We start from the raw sequence: 18,566 nt of genomic DNA, 5'->3' as shown, positions 1-18,566 counted from the left end.
GTGCTGCTTCTGCAGGCACTGTCCCCGGTATCCCGTCCCGGGAAGGCCGCAAAACTCTCCCTCACTACGAGTGGGGGTGCCACTAGCTGCCGTCCCCAGCACTGTTTGGGAGCTAGGGGGCCTGTAACAGGGGAGGAAGAGACGGGATGCACCCAGCCCTGCCAATGAGTCTTGATTCGTCTCTCGGCCATTCTTGGTCACTCCATTTTTCTCATCAGGAATGGGGGTAATTCTGGCCAATAAGACCTGGGGAAAGTCTGTTAGGGGTTCTCAAGTTTTTCTCCCTCTTAAAAAGGGACACAAAGAAGAGGCCACTTTTCTACCTCTGGACCTTTTCTCTGCAATGTGGCTGCCATTTAGGGACCAAGAGAACTTGGGCTGCCAGGACAAGCAACAGATGGTGGCTGCCACAGGGGTCCACGGAGCCACTGAACTGACCTTCTGCCGTTAACCAGTCAACCAGGATGCACCCTCTTTGAGGTGTTTCTTATGTGAGATCATAACAAATGTTCTTTGCAACCAGACACCCTAACTGGTATATGAAGTGACCGTCATCCTTATTTCACAAAGCAACAAGCAGCACGAAGAACTCAGAAGCCAAGGGGCTGGGTGAGAATGCAGCTCAGTACTGTCCACCCCCGAAGCTCTGCGCCCATCTGCCTCTCTCTCCTGAACCTTCCTGGGCCCTGCATACAGAAGGCGCTTAATGCATGCTTGATTGTTAAAGAACTGGCAGTCTTTCTGCTCGATCCCATGTGAGCTTCCCAGAGTCAGGAAGTGGATCCTCTTGGAAACCAACGCAGCCGCCCACTAGCTCCCCAGCACCTACCAGCAGTCCCCATTTCAACCACGTTTCATAACAGAAACTTCCCACACATCAGAGATGCTCAGCCCACAGCAGGGGGCAGGAAATCTCTTGAAACTTCAACTCCTGTGCCCTGGGCCTCCACTTCCAACACAGTGAGATAAGCCCTGCTCTTTCCCTCTCTCTCTCACTTGGCTGTAATGAAGATGACTTCAGGGTTGTAAAATGCTGGGAAAATCAAAATTGGGGCAGAATCTCACTGCCCATTGTTGCCAAAGTGGCCAGGTCACCCACAGACTGTGGCTGCTCCACCTCTATCCACATTATAGTCTCTAATACTTTAGCTTACTCACATACGACGACCCGTGGAAAGAAAAAGAGAAAAATGAGCACCTGTAGATGTTCAGCCCTTTAGACGAGTAATTAATTAACTGCAACCAGTAGATGAGATGCAACAAGCCTGGAAGATGATAAAGAAACACAGCTGATGCCGAGAAGTGACTTCACGCCAAAGCCCTCGGAACACGTGTCTGTTTCCAAGCTCTGTGCATAGAAGTTGGATCGGAAAAAATCATGTGTTTTGTGAACTTGGTTTGAAATCCTAAATCCAGGCAAACTAATTAATTTCCACATTCAGGCTCCTCAGTTGTAGAATAAAGATAAACCAATTATCCTTTCAAGCAAACTGGGCTCAGTGTGCCGAAGGCACTGCGCCAGACCCCACGACAAAGGCGTCCACGACAAAGGACACAGGCGCATTCCAGGAGGGAAACAGACACAGACGCAGGCACTTCCGACACACTTGACCCTACAGCGTGGTTCGTATCCCACCAGGGGTGATGTGGCTCCTGAAGGAAGTGGGGTCTAACCTGAGGAATTAACTGGGTGACGCAGAAGGAGTGAGTCTGTGTGCGCCCTTCGTGCGTCTGTGCAGACAGGAGGAGTGAACATCAGACAAAGATTGGAGGTTGAAGGAGCCTGCAGTATTAATCCCAGGAACTGAAATAAGATCAGTGACTGACCTGGGGGATGTGAGGGCAGCTAGTGAGAGATGAGGCTACAGATGAAAGCATGGCTTTGTTGCACAGAAGGGCCTGTGGGCATCCTCCTAGGACAGGGGAGAACACAGAAGGCATGGCTGGGCAGTGAGGGGATCCAACTGGCTGCCCTGTGGAGAATCAACTGCAAGGGGAGAGATGAGAGCAGGTAAGAGATGGTGGGTGGAGACCTGCACCATTTCCCAAAGAAACTGTCATAAGACTGGGGGAATGGGGACAGGTAAGGCTGATATTGAAGAGGTAGAATCAACTGGTAAGAGACAAGGTGTGGGAGAGAAGGCGAAGAAGTTGCCATGTCTGATATTTAGATTCCTGGCTAAACCAACCGGACTCATGCCTCACCCACCAGCTCGTTGGAGGGTTTAGGGAGATGAGAAGTGCAGTGATGGGTTGAGTCTCTGTGTCAGACACTGCATGAACAGCCCAAGGGGAACAAATATCTGCTCACCTGAATTCTAACTCCTGACTCATCCCAGCCATCCTGATTGTACACACTGCAGCTCATCAGTTCTGAGACACGTTTTTTTCTTTACATTTTCACATCTCTGAAATCAGGATGTTTTAAAATTGATAGGTGGCACAGTTTAATTGGCAGTGTTCTTTCTCAATGGTACATAGAATAATGGTGCCTCTTTCAATGGATGACATCTTAGATTTGAAGAAATACAATAATGCCTATCAGTCTTAGAAGAAAATAGTACTTGAATGACTCTTCTTAGGACTTAAATCCTATCTAGTTCCAAAAAGATCTGAAGTTGCCTTTAAAAATAAAGTTCAGTGCCTATAATCCCAGCACTTGGGGAGGCTGAGGCAGGCGGATCACAAGGTCAGGAGATTGAGACCATCCTGGCTAACATGGTGAAACCCCATCTCTACTAAAAAAAATACAAAAAATTAGCCGGGTGTGGTGGCGGGCGCCTGTAGTCCCAGCTACTCAGGAGGCTGAGGCAGGAGAATGGCGTGAACCCAAGAGGCAGAGCTTGTAGTAAGCCGAGATCGTGCCACTGCACTCCAGCCTGGGTGGCAGAGTGAGACTCTGTCTCAAAAAATAATAATAATAATAAAATAAAATAAAAAATAAAGCTCGGCCGGGCACAGTGGCTCACACCTGTAATCGCAGCACTTTGGGAGGCCAAGATGGGCAGATCACAAGGTCAGGAGTTCAAGACCAGCCTGGCCAATATGGTGAAACCCCGTCTCTACTAAAAATGCAAAAATTAGCCAGGCATGGTGGCGCACACCTGTAGTCTCAGCTACTTGGGAGGCTGAGGCAGGAGAATTGCTTGAACCCAGGAAGCAGAGGTGGTAGTGAGCTGAGATCGCATCACTGCACTCCAGCCTGGGCAACAACAGAGCGAGACTCTGTCTCAAAAAAATTAAAAAATAAAACAATAAAAAATAAAGCTCAACGGGCAAGGCGATTTCTGTAAAAAGACTAAAACCACTCCCAAGGACAAGTATTGAAGGATCCCCAGCACACCCTTCTCTACAGGAAGCCACCTTTACACTGTGAAAGGAAGCAACAGAAGTCAGACAAGCTTCCAGGGACTCACTAAAACCAAGACCAGGAGACAAAATAATTTAGAAAAAAAATAATAAATTGGCAGAATTTCAGATAGCACAGAGATGAGTGTGGCCTGAGGGTTTCAGGAAAGACATCTTTTAAAAAGAGTGGATTTGGTGGGGCCTTGAGTTTGACAGCTTTGCTTCCCATAGAGAATATGGGGACCAGGACAAGGCCCATGAAGGTCTTACTGACATTGCTTAAGGGCTCCATACATCTTTACTTAAGAATCAAATCAACATCTCCTGCCACAAACAAAACATGTACAAAGAACAGCCTGTGTGCTTTGCAGACTTCTCCTTAGACCAGCTATACGTCTGGATCAGCACTTATTTTGGGAAACACAGGTTGCTGCTATATGCAAGAACCAGAGCCCCACCGACTTTCACTGAAGGGGTCAGTCGCTCCACGGTGGAGTTCAGAATGGTGACTGCACAGGTGCCTACCTCCTCCATGGGAGAGGGAAACAAGAGCTCAGGCAGAACATCATGCTGCACGTCAGAAACTCCAAGGACTTCGTCTCCCTCCTGCAGCTCCACGGCTCCCTGTCTGGCTCTCAGCAAGCTGCATCACACCTTCCCTCCCTGGGAGCTCTGGCGCTTGCCAGGTTTGCTAGCCAGGCTCTGTACTTATTGGTATAGAGTGGTAACACTAATAGCCACAATTAGTGAGAACTTGCCACATGCCAGGCACTACTATACATGCCCTGTTTATATTCTCTCACTGAGTTCTCACGGTAACACCGATCCCATTTAGCTAATCAAAGAAATACTGGGTTGTGAAGGTAGGAAAAGGTGCCCCTGTATCTTGGTTTAAAGAAAAAGATCTTTGGGTAAGCTGGTTAAGAGGTGGCATAGTGGCCGGGCGCGGTGGCTCAAGCCTGTAATCCCAGCACTTTGGGAGGCCGAGACGGGCGGATCACGAGGTCAGGCGATCGAAACCATCCTGGCTAACACGGTGAAACCCCGTCTCTACTAAAAATACAAAAAAATTAGCCGGGCGAGGTGGCGGGCGCCTGTAATCCCAGCTACTCGGGAGGCTGAGGCAGGAGAATGGCGTGAACCCGGGAGGTGGAGCTTGCAGTGAGCTGAGATCCGGCCACTGCACTCCAGCCTGGGGGCAGAGCGAGACTCTGTCTCAAAAAAAAAAAAAAAAGAGGTGGCATAGTAGCATTTATTATGTTACTCCTTAAACCCTCCATTTCTACCACAAATTGTTTTGATTTTTAAAATGAGCCTGAATTTACCACCCTGAACTTGGCCTAAAAATGTCTCCACGTGCCAATACCAGGAGACCAGCATAAAGAGGCACTGCCAGCCCTTCCCACCCCAGACCTTGGGATGCCCTGGTTTATTGGGACCACTTACACCTGCCCTGGAAGGAGAAACACAGCAAAAAGAGAATCAGCGACAGGACCAGAATCAGGAAACTCATGTTCTCCAAGTACACGTGGACAGAAGTCTTCACTGTTAGGCACAAATGGTTTACTAAAAATAATGATTCCAGTGCTGAGTAAAGCACAAAGACAAATGGGATGATTTTCAAACCCTCTGCTAGCCGTCGGGAAATTGATCAGGTAGGAAGGAAGCCCAGTTCAAACTTCCTTTTTTTCCAAGAAAGACATGGCTCCTCAAATCTTTCTCCTTGAGAAACTCCTAAATAAAAGTGAAAGGACCTGGAGCAGAGCATGGTCCTGAGAGAATGGAAGCCTCCCGTGATTGTCCTCCCCGCAGGAACACCAACGTAAACAACTATCTATACAAAAAAGCACCTTCATTAGAACCAAAAATCAGGTGAGCAATCACAGTACCTGGTTTTAACCTCATTTTGCTGAAAGAGGCACTGAAGAGGGTAGGAAAGGCAGTCTTGAATTGCCAACACCACCCCTCTCCTATCTGGGCAGCAGCCATGTGGCACAGAGGGAAAAGCTGTGTGCTGTGGGAGGGAGGGTACAGCAACTGTGGGATTTTGCATTGGAACTCAGTGCTGCAAACACTGGGCAGAACTCAGCCAGTGCCCAGTGGCTGAGACCAGCTAGTGGCTAGACCAGCCCTAGCCAGAGGAGGATCACCCATTCCAGTGGTCAGAACTGAGTTTTGGCAAGCCTCGCCACCATGGGCTAACGTGCTTTGGTGTTCTAAATAAACTAGAAAGGCAGTGTAGGCCACGAGGACTGCAGCTCCTAGGCAAGTCCTAGAGCTTTGCTGGGCTCAGAGCCAGTGGATTTGGGGAGTGGGTACACGACCTACTAAGACACCAGCCAGGGTGGCAAAGGGAGTGCTGGCTCCAACCCTCCCCCAACTCCAAGCAGCACAGCATGCAGCTCCAAAAGAGATCCCTTCCTTCTGCTTGAGAGGAGAAGGAAGAGGAAAAAGGACTTTGTACTGTAACCAGAATACCAGCTCGGCCACAGCAGGATAGGGCAACAAGCAGAGTTGTGAGGCCCCCACTGCAGGCCCTAGCTGCCAGACATTTCTAGACACACCCTGGGCCAGAAAGTAACCTGCTGCCTTAAGGGAAGGATGCAGTTGTGACAGGATTCTTGTTCTTCTGACTAAAGAGCCCTGGGCCCTGCATGATCAGCAGCGGTAACCAAGCAATACATGCCATGAGCCTTGGGTGAGACTAAGACATGCTCACCCAGCTGTGGTCAGGTGTGACTCGGCACTTTCACAGCTGTGCTGGCTATGAGGAGAGATTCCTTCTGCTTGAGAAAAGCAGAGAGAAGAGTAAAGAGGACTTTGTCTTGCAGCTTAGGTACCAGCTAAGCACAGTGGCGGAGAGCACCAAGCAGGCCCTTCAAGTCTCCAATTCCAGGAGAATTGGATGGCATTTCTGGACCTACCCAGGCCCACAAGGGACCCCACTGCCCTGAAGGGTGAGTCTCAAACCTGCCAGCATTCACCACAAGCTGACTGAAGAGCCCCTGGTCTTAAGTGAATATGGGCGGTAGCCTGGCAGTGCTTCCTGTGGGCCTGTGGTGCTGGTGGACACAGGTGGGAATCCTCTGCCTGGGAAAAGGAGAGGGAAGAGTGAAGGGACTTTGTCCCGTGGTGTGAGTGCCAGTTCAGCCACAGTAGAATAGAGCACTACATAGATTTCTAAGGTTTCCAACTCCAGGCCCTGATTCCTGGACAGCATCTCTTGACCCACCTGGGGCCCCAGGGAACTCACCTTGTATCTGAGGGGAAGGACACAAGCCTGGCTGGCTTCCCCACCTGCTGATTATACAGCCCTAGGGCCTTGAGCAAACCTGGCAGTAGCCAGGTAGCAGTTACAACAGGCCTTGGGCAAGACCCGAGCTGTGCTGGCTTCAGTTCTGACCAGAGAAGTCCCAGTGGTGATGGCCACACAGTTGCTGGTGTCACCTCTCCCCCCAGCTCCAGACAGTTCACCATAGAGAGCAACTCAGTTTGTTTTGGAGAAAGTAAGGGAAGAGAACAAGAGTCTCTGCCTGTGATCCACAGAATTCTTCCGTATCTTATACAAGACCACCAAGGTGGTACCCCTACAAGTCTATAAGAACCACAGAGTTACTGGGCTTTGGGTGTCCTCTAATGCAGATACAGCTGCAGTGACAAAAAACTTGGATGACAACACCCAAGTACCTTTGAATACCTGGAAAGTCTTCCTAAGAAGGATGGGTACAAACAAGCCCAGATTTCAAAAACTGCAATAAATACTTAAATCTTCAAAGTCCAGATACTGACAAACATACACAAGCATCAAGACAATCCAGGAAAACAGGACTTCACCAAACAAACTAAATTGGGCAACAGAGACCAATCCTGGAGAGACAGAAATATGTGACCTTTCAAACAGAATTCAAAATAACTGTTTTGAGGAAACTCAAAGAAATTCAAGATAGCACAGACAGGAATTTGGCATTCTATCAGATAAATTTAACAGAGATTGCAATAATTTAAAAGATTCAAACAGAAATTGCAGAGTTGAAAAACACAATTGACATACTGAAGAACACATCAGAGTCTCTTAATAGCAGAACTAAGCAGCAGAAATAATTAGTGAGCTTGAAGACCGGATTTTTGAAAATACATCAGAGGAGACAAAAGAAAAAAAGAATGAAATACACCTACAAGATCTAGAAAATAGTCTCAAAAGAGCAAATCTAAGAGTTATTGGCCTTAAAGAGGAAGGAGAGGAAAAATAGGGGTACAAAGTTTATTCAAAGGGATAATAGCAGATAACTTCCCAAACCTAGAGCAAGATATCAATACCTAAGTACCAGAAGATTATAGAACACCCAGCAGATTTAACTCAAAGAAGACTATCTCAAGGCATTTAATAAGCAAATTCCCAAAAATCAAGGAGAAAGAAAGGATCCTAAAAGCAGCAAGAAACTAACTGCATACAATGGAGCTCCAATATGTTTGGCAGCAGACTTTTCAGCAGAAGTCTTAAAGGCCAGGAGAGTGGCATGACATATTTAAAGTGCTGAAGGAAAAAATCATTTACACTAGAATAGGATATTCAGCAAAAATATCCTTCAAACATGAAGGAGAAACACAGACTTTCTCAGACAAAAAAAAAAGTTGAAGGACTTCATCAACACCAGATCTGTCCTACAAGAAATGCTAAAGAGAGTACTTTAATCAGAAAGGACAGTAATGAGCAATAAGAAATCATCTGAAAGTCCAAATTGTACTTGTAAGTACACAGAAAAAACACAGACTATTATAACACTGTCACTGTGGTATGTAAACTACTCAAATCTTAAGCAGAAAGACAAAAAGATGAACTAATTAAAAATAAAAACTATAGGGCTGGGCGCAGTGGCTCATGCTCATAATCCCAACACTTTGGAAGGCCGAGGCAGGTGAATCACTTGAGGTCAGGAATTCAAGACCAGCCTGCCCAACATGGCAAACCCCTGCCACCCGGTCTCTACTAAAAATACAAAAAATTAGCCAGGCATGGTGGTGGGCACCTGTAATCCCAATTACTCAGGAGGCTGAGGCAAGGAGAATCACTTGAACCCAGGAGGTGGAGGTTGCAGTGAGCTGAGATCGCACCACTGCACTCCAGCCTGGGTGACAAGAGCAAAACTCTATCTTAAAAATAAATAAATAAATCAAAACTACAAAAACTTTTCAAGACATAGACTGTACTATAAGATATAAACAGGAAAGAAAAGGAAAAAGTTAAGCAGGTGGACAAAGTTAAGGTGTGGAGTTTGTATTTGTTTTCTTTTTGCTTATTTGTTTATGCTAGCAGTGTTAAGTTGTTATCAGCTTAAAATAATGGGTTACAATAATGGGATAGTATTTGCAAGCCTCATGGCAACCTCAAACACAAAACTTACAACAGATACACAAAAAATAGAAAGCAAGAAATTAAATCATACCACCAGAGAAAATCACCTTCACTAAAAGGAAGACAGGAAGCAAAGAAAGAAGACCACAAAACAAATAATAAAATGGCAAGAGTAAATCCTTATTTATCAATAGTAATTGAATATAACTAAACTCTCCAATCAAAAGACATACACTGGCTAAATGGATTAAAAACAACAACAAAAAAAAAACAAGACCCAATGATCTGTTGCCTATAAGAAATACCTTTCACCTATAAAGACACATATAGACTGAAAATAAGGGGATGGAAAATATAGTCCATGCAAATCGCAGCCAAAAAAATGCAGGAGTAACTATATTTATATCAGACAAAATAGATTTCAAGACAAAAACTGTAAGAGACAAAGAAGGTTACTATATAATAATAAAGGGGTCAATTCAGCAAGAGGATATAACAATTGTAAATATTTATGTACCCAACACTGGAGCACCCAGATATATAAAGTAAATATCATTAACGCTAAAGAGAGAGATAGGCCCCCAATGCAGTAATACCTGGAGACATCAACACCTAACTTTCAGCATTTGACAGGTCATCCAGACAGAAAATCAATATCAGACTTAATCTGCACTACAGACCAAACGGGTCTAATAGATATATACAGAACATTTCATCCAACAACTGAAGAATACACATTCTTTTCCTCAGCACATGGATCATTCGCAAGGATAGACCATATGTTAGGCCACAAAAGAGGTTTCCAAACATCCAAAACATTGAAATAATATCAAGTATCTTCTCTGACCACAGTGGAATAAAAAAACTACATAGCAATAACAAGGGAAATTTTTGAAACTATGCAAATACATGGAAATTAAACAACATGCTCCTGAATGACCAGTGAGTCAATGAAGATGCTAAGAAAGAAATTGAAAAATGTATTGAAACAAATGATAACAGAAACACAACAGCAAAACCTATGGAGTACATCAAAAGCAACAGTAAGTTTATAGCTGCACATATATCAAAAAAGTAGAAAAATTTCAAATAAGCAGTCTAACAATGCATCTTAAAGAACTAGAAAATCAAGATCAAACCAAACCCAAAGTTAGTGGAAGAAAAGAAATAATAATGATTAGAACAAAAATAAATTAAAATGAGGAAAACAATACAAGAGATTAATGAAACAAAAGTTTGTTTTTGAAAAAAGATAAATGAAGTTGACAAACCTTTAGCCAGACTAAGAAAAAAAGAGAAGACCCAAATAAATAAAATCAAACATGAGAAAAGGACATTACATTAATACTACAGAAATCCAAAGGATCATTAGAGGCTACTATGAGTAACTATACACCAATAAATTGGAAAACCTAGAAGAAATGAATAAATTCCTAGACACAAAACCTACCAAGATTGTACCATGAAGAAATCCAAAACCTGATCAAACCAATAACAAGTAATAGGATCAAAGCCAAAATAAAGTCTCCCAGAAAAGAAAAGCCAAGAAAACCCTGATGGCTTCAGTGCTGAATGTTAGCCAACATTTAAAAAAGAATGAATACCAATCCTACTCAAACTATTCCAAAAAACAGGGAAGGAGGAAATACTTTCAAACTCATTCTACAAGGCCAGTATTACCCTGGTACCAAAACCAGACAAAGACACATCAAAAAAAAAAAAAAGAAAACTATAGGCCAGTATCCCTGATGAACAGTGATGCAAAAATCCTCAACAAAATACTAACAAAATGAATTCAACAATACACTAAAAAGATCAATTAATCGTGACCAAGTGAGATGTATCCCAGGGATGCAAGGATGGTTCAACATATGCAAATCAATCAATGTGACACATTATATCAACAAAATGAAGGATAAAAACCATTTGATTATTTCAACTGATGCTGAAAAAGCATCTGATAAAATTCAACATCCCTTCAAGATAAAAAACTGCACATAGAAGGAACATAGCTCCACAATAAAAGCCATATATGATAGACCCACCAGCTAGTATCATACTGAATGGGGAAAAACTGAAAGCCTTTCCTCTAGGATCTGGACCACGATAAGGATGCCCACTTTCACCATTGTTATTCATCATAGTACTGGAAGTCCTACTAGGGTAATCAGACAAGAGAAAGCATAAAGGCATTAAAATTGGAAAGGAAGAAGTCAAATGATCCTTGTTTGCAGAAAACATGATCTTATATTTGGAAAAACTTAAAGACTCCACCAAAAAACTATTAGAACCAATAAACAAATTAACTAAAGTTGTAGAATGTAAAATCAACATACAAAAATCAGTAGCATGTCTATATGACAACAGAGAACAATCTGAAAAAGAAATCAAGGAAGTAATCCCATTTACAATAGCTACAAATAAAAGTAAATATCTACAAATTAACTTAACCAAAGAAGTGAAAAATCTCTACAATGAAAACTGTAAAACACTGATGAAAGAAATTGAAGAGGACACAAAAAAAAACATGGAAAGATATTCCATGTTCATGGATCAGAAGAATAAATATTGTTAAAGTGTCCATACTACTCAAAGTAACCTATACTTTGTAGAGATTCAATGCAATCCCTACAAAATACCAATGATGTTCTTCACAGCAATAGAAACAAACTACCCTAAAATGTATGTGGAACCATAAATGATGCAGAATAGCCAAAGCTATCTTGAGCAAAAAGAACAAAGCTGGATGAATCACATTACCTGACTTTCAAATTATACTGCAGAGCTAAAGTCATTAGAACAGTATGGTAATGGCATATAAACAAAAATATAGACCAATGGAATGGGATGGAGAATCCAGAAACAAATCCATACATCTACGGTGAACTCATTTTCAATGAAGGTGCCAAGAGCATACATTGCAGAAAGGACAGCCTCTTCAATAAATCGTACTGGGAAAACTGGATATCCCTATGCAGAAGAATGAAACTAGACTATCTCTCACCATATACAAAAATCAAATCAAAATGGATTAAAGATTTAAATCTAAGACCTCAAACTATGAAACTACAACAACAAAACATGCAGGAAACTCTCTAGGACATTGAACTGGGCAAAGATTTCTTAAGTAACATGCCACGAACACAAACTACTAAAGCAAAAATGGACAAATGGAATCATATCAAGTCAAAAACTTCTGCACAGCAATGAAACAATCAACAAAATGAAAAGACAACTCACAGAATGGGAGAAAATATTTGTACACTATCCATGTGACAAGGGATTAATAACCAGAATATAAAAGGGGCTCAAACAACTCAGTAGGAAAAAGAGTCTAATAATCTTATTAAAAATGGGCAAAAGATCTAAATACACATTTCTCAAAAGACGACATACAAATGCCAGACAGGCCTATGAAAAGGTGCTCAACATTACTGATCATCAGGGAAGTGCAAATCAATACTACAATGAGTTACCACCTCACCCTGGTTAAAATGGCTTTTATCCAAAAGGCAATAAACACTGCTGATAAGAATGTGGAAAAAAGGGAATGCCTGTACACTGTTGGTGGAAATGTAATGTAAATTAGTACACTATGAAGAACAATTTGGAGATTCCTCAAAAAACTAAAAAAAGAGCTACCATGCTATCCAGCAATCCAACTGCTGGATATATACCCAAAAGAAAGGAAATCAGTATCCTGAGGAGCTATCTGCACTCCTACATTTATTGCAGCACTAGTCACAATAGTCAAATTTTGGAAACAACCTAATCCTGAACAGATGAATAAAGAAAATGTGGTAAATATACACGATAGGCTACTATTTAGCTAAAAATGGAATAAGATCCTGGGCCGGGCACAGTGGTTCATGCCTATAATCCCAGCACTTTGGGAGGCTGAGGCAGGTGGATCATGAGGTCAGGAGTTCAAGACCAGCCTGGCCAATATGGTGAAACCTCATCTCTACTAAAAATACAAAAATTAGCCAGGTTTGGTGGCGGGCACCTGTAATCCCAGCTACTTGGGAAGCAGAGGCAGGAGAACTGCTTGAACCCAGGAGGCGGAGGTTGCAGTGAGCCAAGATTATACCACTGGACTCCAGCCTGGGTGACACAGCAAGACTCTGTCTCAAAAAAAAAAAGGGTAAGATTCTGTCTTTTGCAACAACAGGGATGGAACTGGAGGTCATTATGTTAAGTGAAATAAACCAGGCACAGAAAGATAAACTTCACATATTCTTATTTGTTGAACTAAAAATTAAAACAATTGACCTCATGGAGACAGAAAGTAGAGGGATGGTTACTAGAGGCTGGGAAGGGTAGTGGGAGAGTGGTAGGGGAATGCGAGGATAGTTAATGGGTACAATAAAAATAGAAAGAATGAATAAGATCTAGTATTTGATAGCATAACTTTAGGATACCTAAAGTCAATAATAACTTAATAGAACCTTTTTTTTTTTTGAGACAGAGTCTTGCTCTAAGGCCCAGGCTGGAGTGCAGTGGAGCAATCTCAGCTCACTACAAGCTCCGCCTCCCGGGTTCACACCATTCTCCTGCCTCAGCCTTCCAAGTAGCTGGGATTACAGGCACCCGCCACCATGCCCAGCTAATTTTTTTGTATTTTTTAGTAGAGATGGGATTTCACCGTGTTAGCCAGGATGGTCTCAATCTCCTGACCTCATGATCCACCTGCCTCAGCCTCCCAAAGTGCTGGGATTACAGGCGTGAGCCACCACACCCGGCCTAATTATACATTTTAAAATAACTAAAATTGTATAATTCGATTGCTTGTAACACAAGGGATAAATGCCTGAGGTGATGGATACCCCATTTTCCATGATGTGATTATTATACATTGTATGCCTGTATCAAAACCTCTCATGAGATATATTTTCCCATTAAAAAATTCCTCATTAAAAAATGTCATATATCCCATAAATATATGTATATATGTGTGTGTGTGTATATATATATATATTCAGTGTAATTTTAAAACATTTTAAATAATTATGAAGATTTATCATTGTCATAACATTGCATTAATATACTGGTTTCATATAATTTATTTAATTTGGAATTCCTAATAAAGAACCAAACTTCTCATTACTGTATGTGCATAGAAAAATGTAATCTGCTTTACCAAAATTCCCTTTACAATATGACAAAGAATAAAAGTGGGATATGCCTTTATGGTAACACCCTCCTGAATCCCCAAATAGTGAGGAAAGCACAACATAGCACAGTCTCTGGAAAACAGCCAGGACCGACGCCCAGAACTCAGGGGAAGGAGCTGACAGGTGTGCGCACTCCAGAGTCCACTCACTTCCAGACATGCAGCCAGCAGAAAGCCTTCAGAGATCATCTAGTCCAACTATCTCACCTACAGCTGGGGAAACTGAGCCCAAGGGCAGAAAGGGCTTACCAAATCGACCTAAGTTATTGACCAGGAATAAACTTACCAAACCCTAGGAAATTTGAAGCAACAAAGTGGTGGCAGAAGTGGGGTGGGCTGTGGCTTTTATACTTACGGTAGTGACAAATGGCAACTGACCACGGAAGACAAGGTAAACAAATGAAGAGCGTATTACAGAATAATGAAAGAGCTTATTAAACACAAAAATGAAAGAGCTTATCACACGAATCCGAGTCACTATGAAAAAGACTCAATAAATTTGTTATTCTCCATTAAAAAAAAAGTATGTGATATATCTTAGAATAGTTTCCATCAAGAATGCTAAGATCTGCACAGAGATTGCATTCAAAGGGGTCAGCTCCAGGTATCCGGAAGGTTAATTTCTGTGGAATGCCTTCCTGCCCAGCACAGGCTTGTTTTTTCAAGGACAAAGTTTGTTTTTGATATGTGCACACATTTCATAGACAATAAAGCTAATATTCTGATTTTTGAGGCCTAAGATAACTTGTATGCAGATGACAAGTTATCTAAATGACCTGAAATAAAAGTGACTGTAAATAAGCCCTCAGGAATGTACAGTTCTTAAGCATCACGAACTGCCACTCCCAAAGTCAGGCATATATCAACAACACCTTATCAATCCCAATGATGGGGAGTCCAAAGACAGGCAGACAACATGGATAAGAATTTATGACTTCAGCATGAAGTAACAAGAATGTTAGCTTTACTGAGCTCCATGCCAGGAGCAGAAGTCTTCCCTTCCCGCGCCTGTCCTCCCCTACCCTATAGCTCACCTTTTCCTCCTAGCAGGCTAACAAGAGCGAAGTGATTCTGTGATAAGATTCCTCTTTGGTTTCTAGTCCTTGTATTTATTCTTTATCATGCTTCTGGTGGCACCACTCCCGGGGGCATCCCTTCCCCCATTACCGCTAAAAGTAACAGGACTCCCGAATCCAAGTGATCTCATCCCTGTGTCGACACCTCCAGGTGAGCAGGCCTCGCCATGCACATGTACCTGCTCAGGACAGTTTCTATTCCATGATTCACCCACCAGGTATCCTCCCTAGGGACTCAGGTTCATGCTTCGGCCTTTATGTTCTGTGCTATCATTTAATGACTTTTACATGATTTAGAGGAAAGAACAGGGTTGAATCCCAGCACCAGCATCCAAATTGAGTTCTGTGTCTGGGAACAAGTTATTTCTCCTTCCTGAGCCTTGGTGCCATTAAGTGTAAAAGGAGACGGCTGTGCAGAGTCAAGGAGAGGCTGCATATAAAGTGCCTGGCACACAGTAGGTGCTCTGCGGATGCTCCTTTCCTTACCCTCCCCCGCCCCGACTCCCTCTTCCTCCAGTCAGAACTGTTGGGTCTGGCTTCTTTCTCTCAGGAATGGTTTTCTCCCATCTCTTGTCGCCGACCCTCCTCGTGTGCTTCCTTTTGGCAAGAGCTTCTACACCTGAATCATGAAGAGTGTTTAAAAACCTGTATCGAGAAATGTGATTATAGAGCATTGCCAAACTGTGCTTCTTGAAATAGAAATAACGAGACTACAAAACGCAGCGAAGCTAGAGAGGGCTGCGTGAGACTGAGGGAGCAGAGAAGACGCTTCCCTTTTCCCCTTCCCCAGTGACACCAGATTTAGCAAATGAAAATGTAAGACACGCAGTTAAATTTTCATTTCAGATAAATATCAAATATGTTTCTAGTGTGTCCCGACAATTGCAGCTGAGAAGGAAAATGGCACTGTAGCAAAGATAAGCTGTAGAGAAAGGAAAATAAATCACGACTGCCGGAGACAGAGGCAGCTGTCCCTTCTACCTGGTGCTACCAGAGCGAACTTCAAATTCTCTGACCAAAAGGGAACCCCTGGTGGAGTCAGAGCTTTGTGTGATTGTGGAGTCCTAGAAAGTGCCCGTAGGCAATAAACACACAGCCATGGTCCTTCAGCTCCAGTAAGCATGGGTGGTTACTGGAGAGGGGCTTGGGACTTGAAGATGGCAGCTGTGGCCAGGCGCGGTGGCTCAAGACTGTAATCCCAGCACTTTGGGAGGCCGAGATGGGCGGATCATGAGGTCAGGAGATCGAGACCATCCTGGCTAACCCGGTGAAACCCTGTCTCTACTAAAAAATACAAAAAAAAAAAAAAAAAAAAACTAGCCGGGCGAGGTGGCGGGCGCCTGTAGTCCCAGCTACTGGGGAGGCTGAGGCAGGAGAATGGTGTAAACCCGGGAGGCGGAGCTTGCAGTGAGCCAAGATCCGGCCACTGCACTCCAGCCTGGGCGACAGAGCGAGACTCCGTCTCAAAAAAAAGAAGAAGATGGCAGCTGCCCGGGTACCTGCAATAAAATCCACCCACCTAATGCTATGTGAGTTTTATCATACTTTTTATTAATTTTTAAACATAATTTTGTGGAATGAGCACATATTTAACATTCCATATAATCTTTAAAGTGTTGCAAAGATGAAATAAGCCAGTCATACTTAAATACAAGTGAATTTTCTCTTAATTTATTTGGCTTTGAATTTTTGCTTTAAAAGAATAAAGGGCAATAAAATTACACAGGAAAATGCACACATTACTGTACAAACTGAAATATCATCCCCGCTGAATTATTGCAATAACGTCTCGACTGGACTCCCTGCTGCTGCCCATCCAGTCTCTTCTCAACTCAGCAGCCAGAATGATCCTTCTAAAAAATACATCAGATGACGCCGATTCCCTGCCCAGAACCCTCCACTGGCTCTCAGTAAGTGTGAGCCTCGCCAGTGGCCTTCAAGGTCCTGTGGGCCTTGGTGCCCCATCCCTCTCAGCCCCTCCAACTCTCCTCTCCTGCCCTCCCCTCGCTCACTGGGCACAGGCCACCCTGGCCACTGCCCAGAGCCTCCTGCCCAGATGTTCCTGTGCTTTCCCTCCCCTCCTGCAGGGCTTTGTCCTAATGCCAGCTTCTCCGTGACACCTTCTCTGGCCACTTTCTAAGTTCGTAGCCCCCATTCCTAGCACATTCTAGCCCCCTCACTGCTGCCGATTCCCATCAACCTACTGCACATTTTACTTTAGTTGTATATTTGGTGTCTCTCCTCACTGGAATGCAAGGCAGACATTTGGGCATTTTGCTCTCTGCGGTCTCCCCAGAATGTAGAATAGTACATGGCACATAGGATGCACTTGATACAATTATTTTTTGAACGTTGAATAAACATAAGGTAAGAATGATGATGAGCTATACTGTGGTAAGGTGTATTTACCGAAAGCCAAACAATGAATAAATGTGGAATTTTCTTCAAGACTTCAAAAACTAAAAACAGCTCTTCTTTTTGAGCTTTTTTGTGCACCTCTCACTTGCTTTCTTCTTTTCTTCCTCAGAAAATTATAGAGCCAGAGGAGGGTCATGAATTCCTGGCTTCTAAAATTAATACTCAAAAATGCAGGACACAGCATTGTCACCACGGGCATTTTACAAATCATGTGATTGAAGGAAGTACATATTTGCCTGAAGTAACATCCTTTGAAAGTGCTTCTCAAGTCTCCCCGCCTCAGGCTAAGAACAGTCAAGCAATTCCAGACTAAAGAATGTGCTCCTCATGAAATTTCAGCATAAGTGCATTCAATACACGTTTATTGATCAGCAGAGATCAAATCTGTCGCCCTTTTAACAAAGGTCCAACTGAATGACCTTTAAATGTGAGATGTGTCAAAATCCAAAATGCCAAACAGAAGTCTCCTTACCTCTCGGCAGAGTCTCTGATGAGCTGCTGCAAATCCACCTCCTGCTTCCTCAGGGTTCCAAATGAAGACTGGCTCTCCATGCGGCTGCTGCCCCCCACGTTCAGCTTGACCTTCCCCAGTGCGGTCTCCAGGGTTCCACTCACGTGGTTTGCAAACTTGCCCTCGTATTTCACAAAGTCCGACTCCACGACCACTGGAATGGAGGAGATGAGCAGAGGAAGCTGATGATAATGCCACCAAGGTGTCTTGGGTCACTTAGCTTTCCAAGTCTATGCAGAGCACTGGAAAGCAGGAGGCTGAGCCGGCAGCCACGCTGTGTGTGTGGGCAAGAAAACGGGACAGCACGTGCATGTGTGTGTATGTATGTGTATATGTGTGTGCGTTTATGTATGTGTATGTGTCTGTGTGCATATGTGTATGTTTGTGCATGTGTATGTGTCTATGTGCATATGCGTATGTATGTGTGCATGTGTGTGTGCGTGTGTGTATGTGTGCATGTGTGCATATGTGTGTATGTGTATGTGCGCACGTGCGTGTGTGTACATATGTATGTGTCTGCGTATGTGTGTGCGTATGTGTGTCTACGTATGTGTATGTGTATGTGTAAGTATGTGTATGTGTATGTGTGTGTGTGTGCATTGTGCGTGTGTATGTGTGTGTATATGTGTGTATGTGTCTGTATGTTTGTGTGTCTGCATGTGTGTCTGTATGTTTGTGTATGTGTGT

The 18,566-nt window shown here is 43.3% G+C and overlaps 1 protein-coding gene across 2 annotated transcripts in view; it reads right to left on the bottom strand.

Moving 5' to 3' along the window:
• Positions 1-18,566, bottom strand: part of GSDME (gasdermin E) — a 58,780-nt gene that overhangs the window by 26,879 nt on the left and 13,335 nt on the right. For both annotated transcript variants that reach the window (XM_023225940.2, XM_023225939.1), the window contains exon 3: positions 17,841-18,033. In XM_023225940.2, coding sequence (XP_023081708.1) covers positions 17,841-18,033 — 193 coding nt within the window. The remainder of the gene's footprint in view (positions 1-17,840; positions 18,034-18,566) is intronic.

Source organism: Piliocolobus tephrosceles, chromosome 8 (assembly GCF_002776525.5).
Source record: "Piliocolobus tephrosceles isolate RC106 chromosome 8, ASM277652v3, whole genome shotgun sequence".
Taxonomy (NCBI): domain Eukaryota; kingdom Metazoa; phylum Chordata; class Mammalia; order Primates; family Cercopithecidae; genus Piliocolobus; species Piliocolobus tephrosceles.
This window is presented reverse-complemented; position numbering and strand designations above follow the sequence as displayed.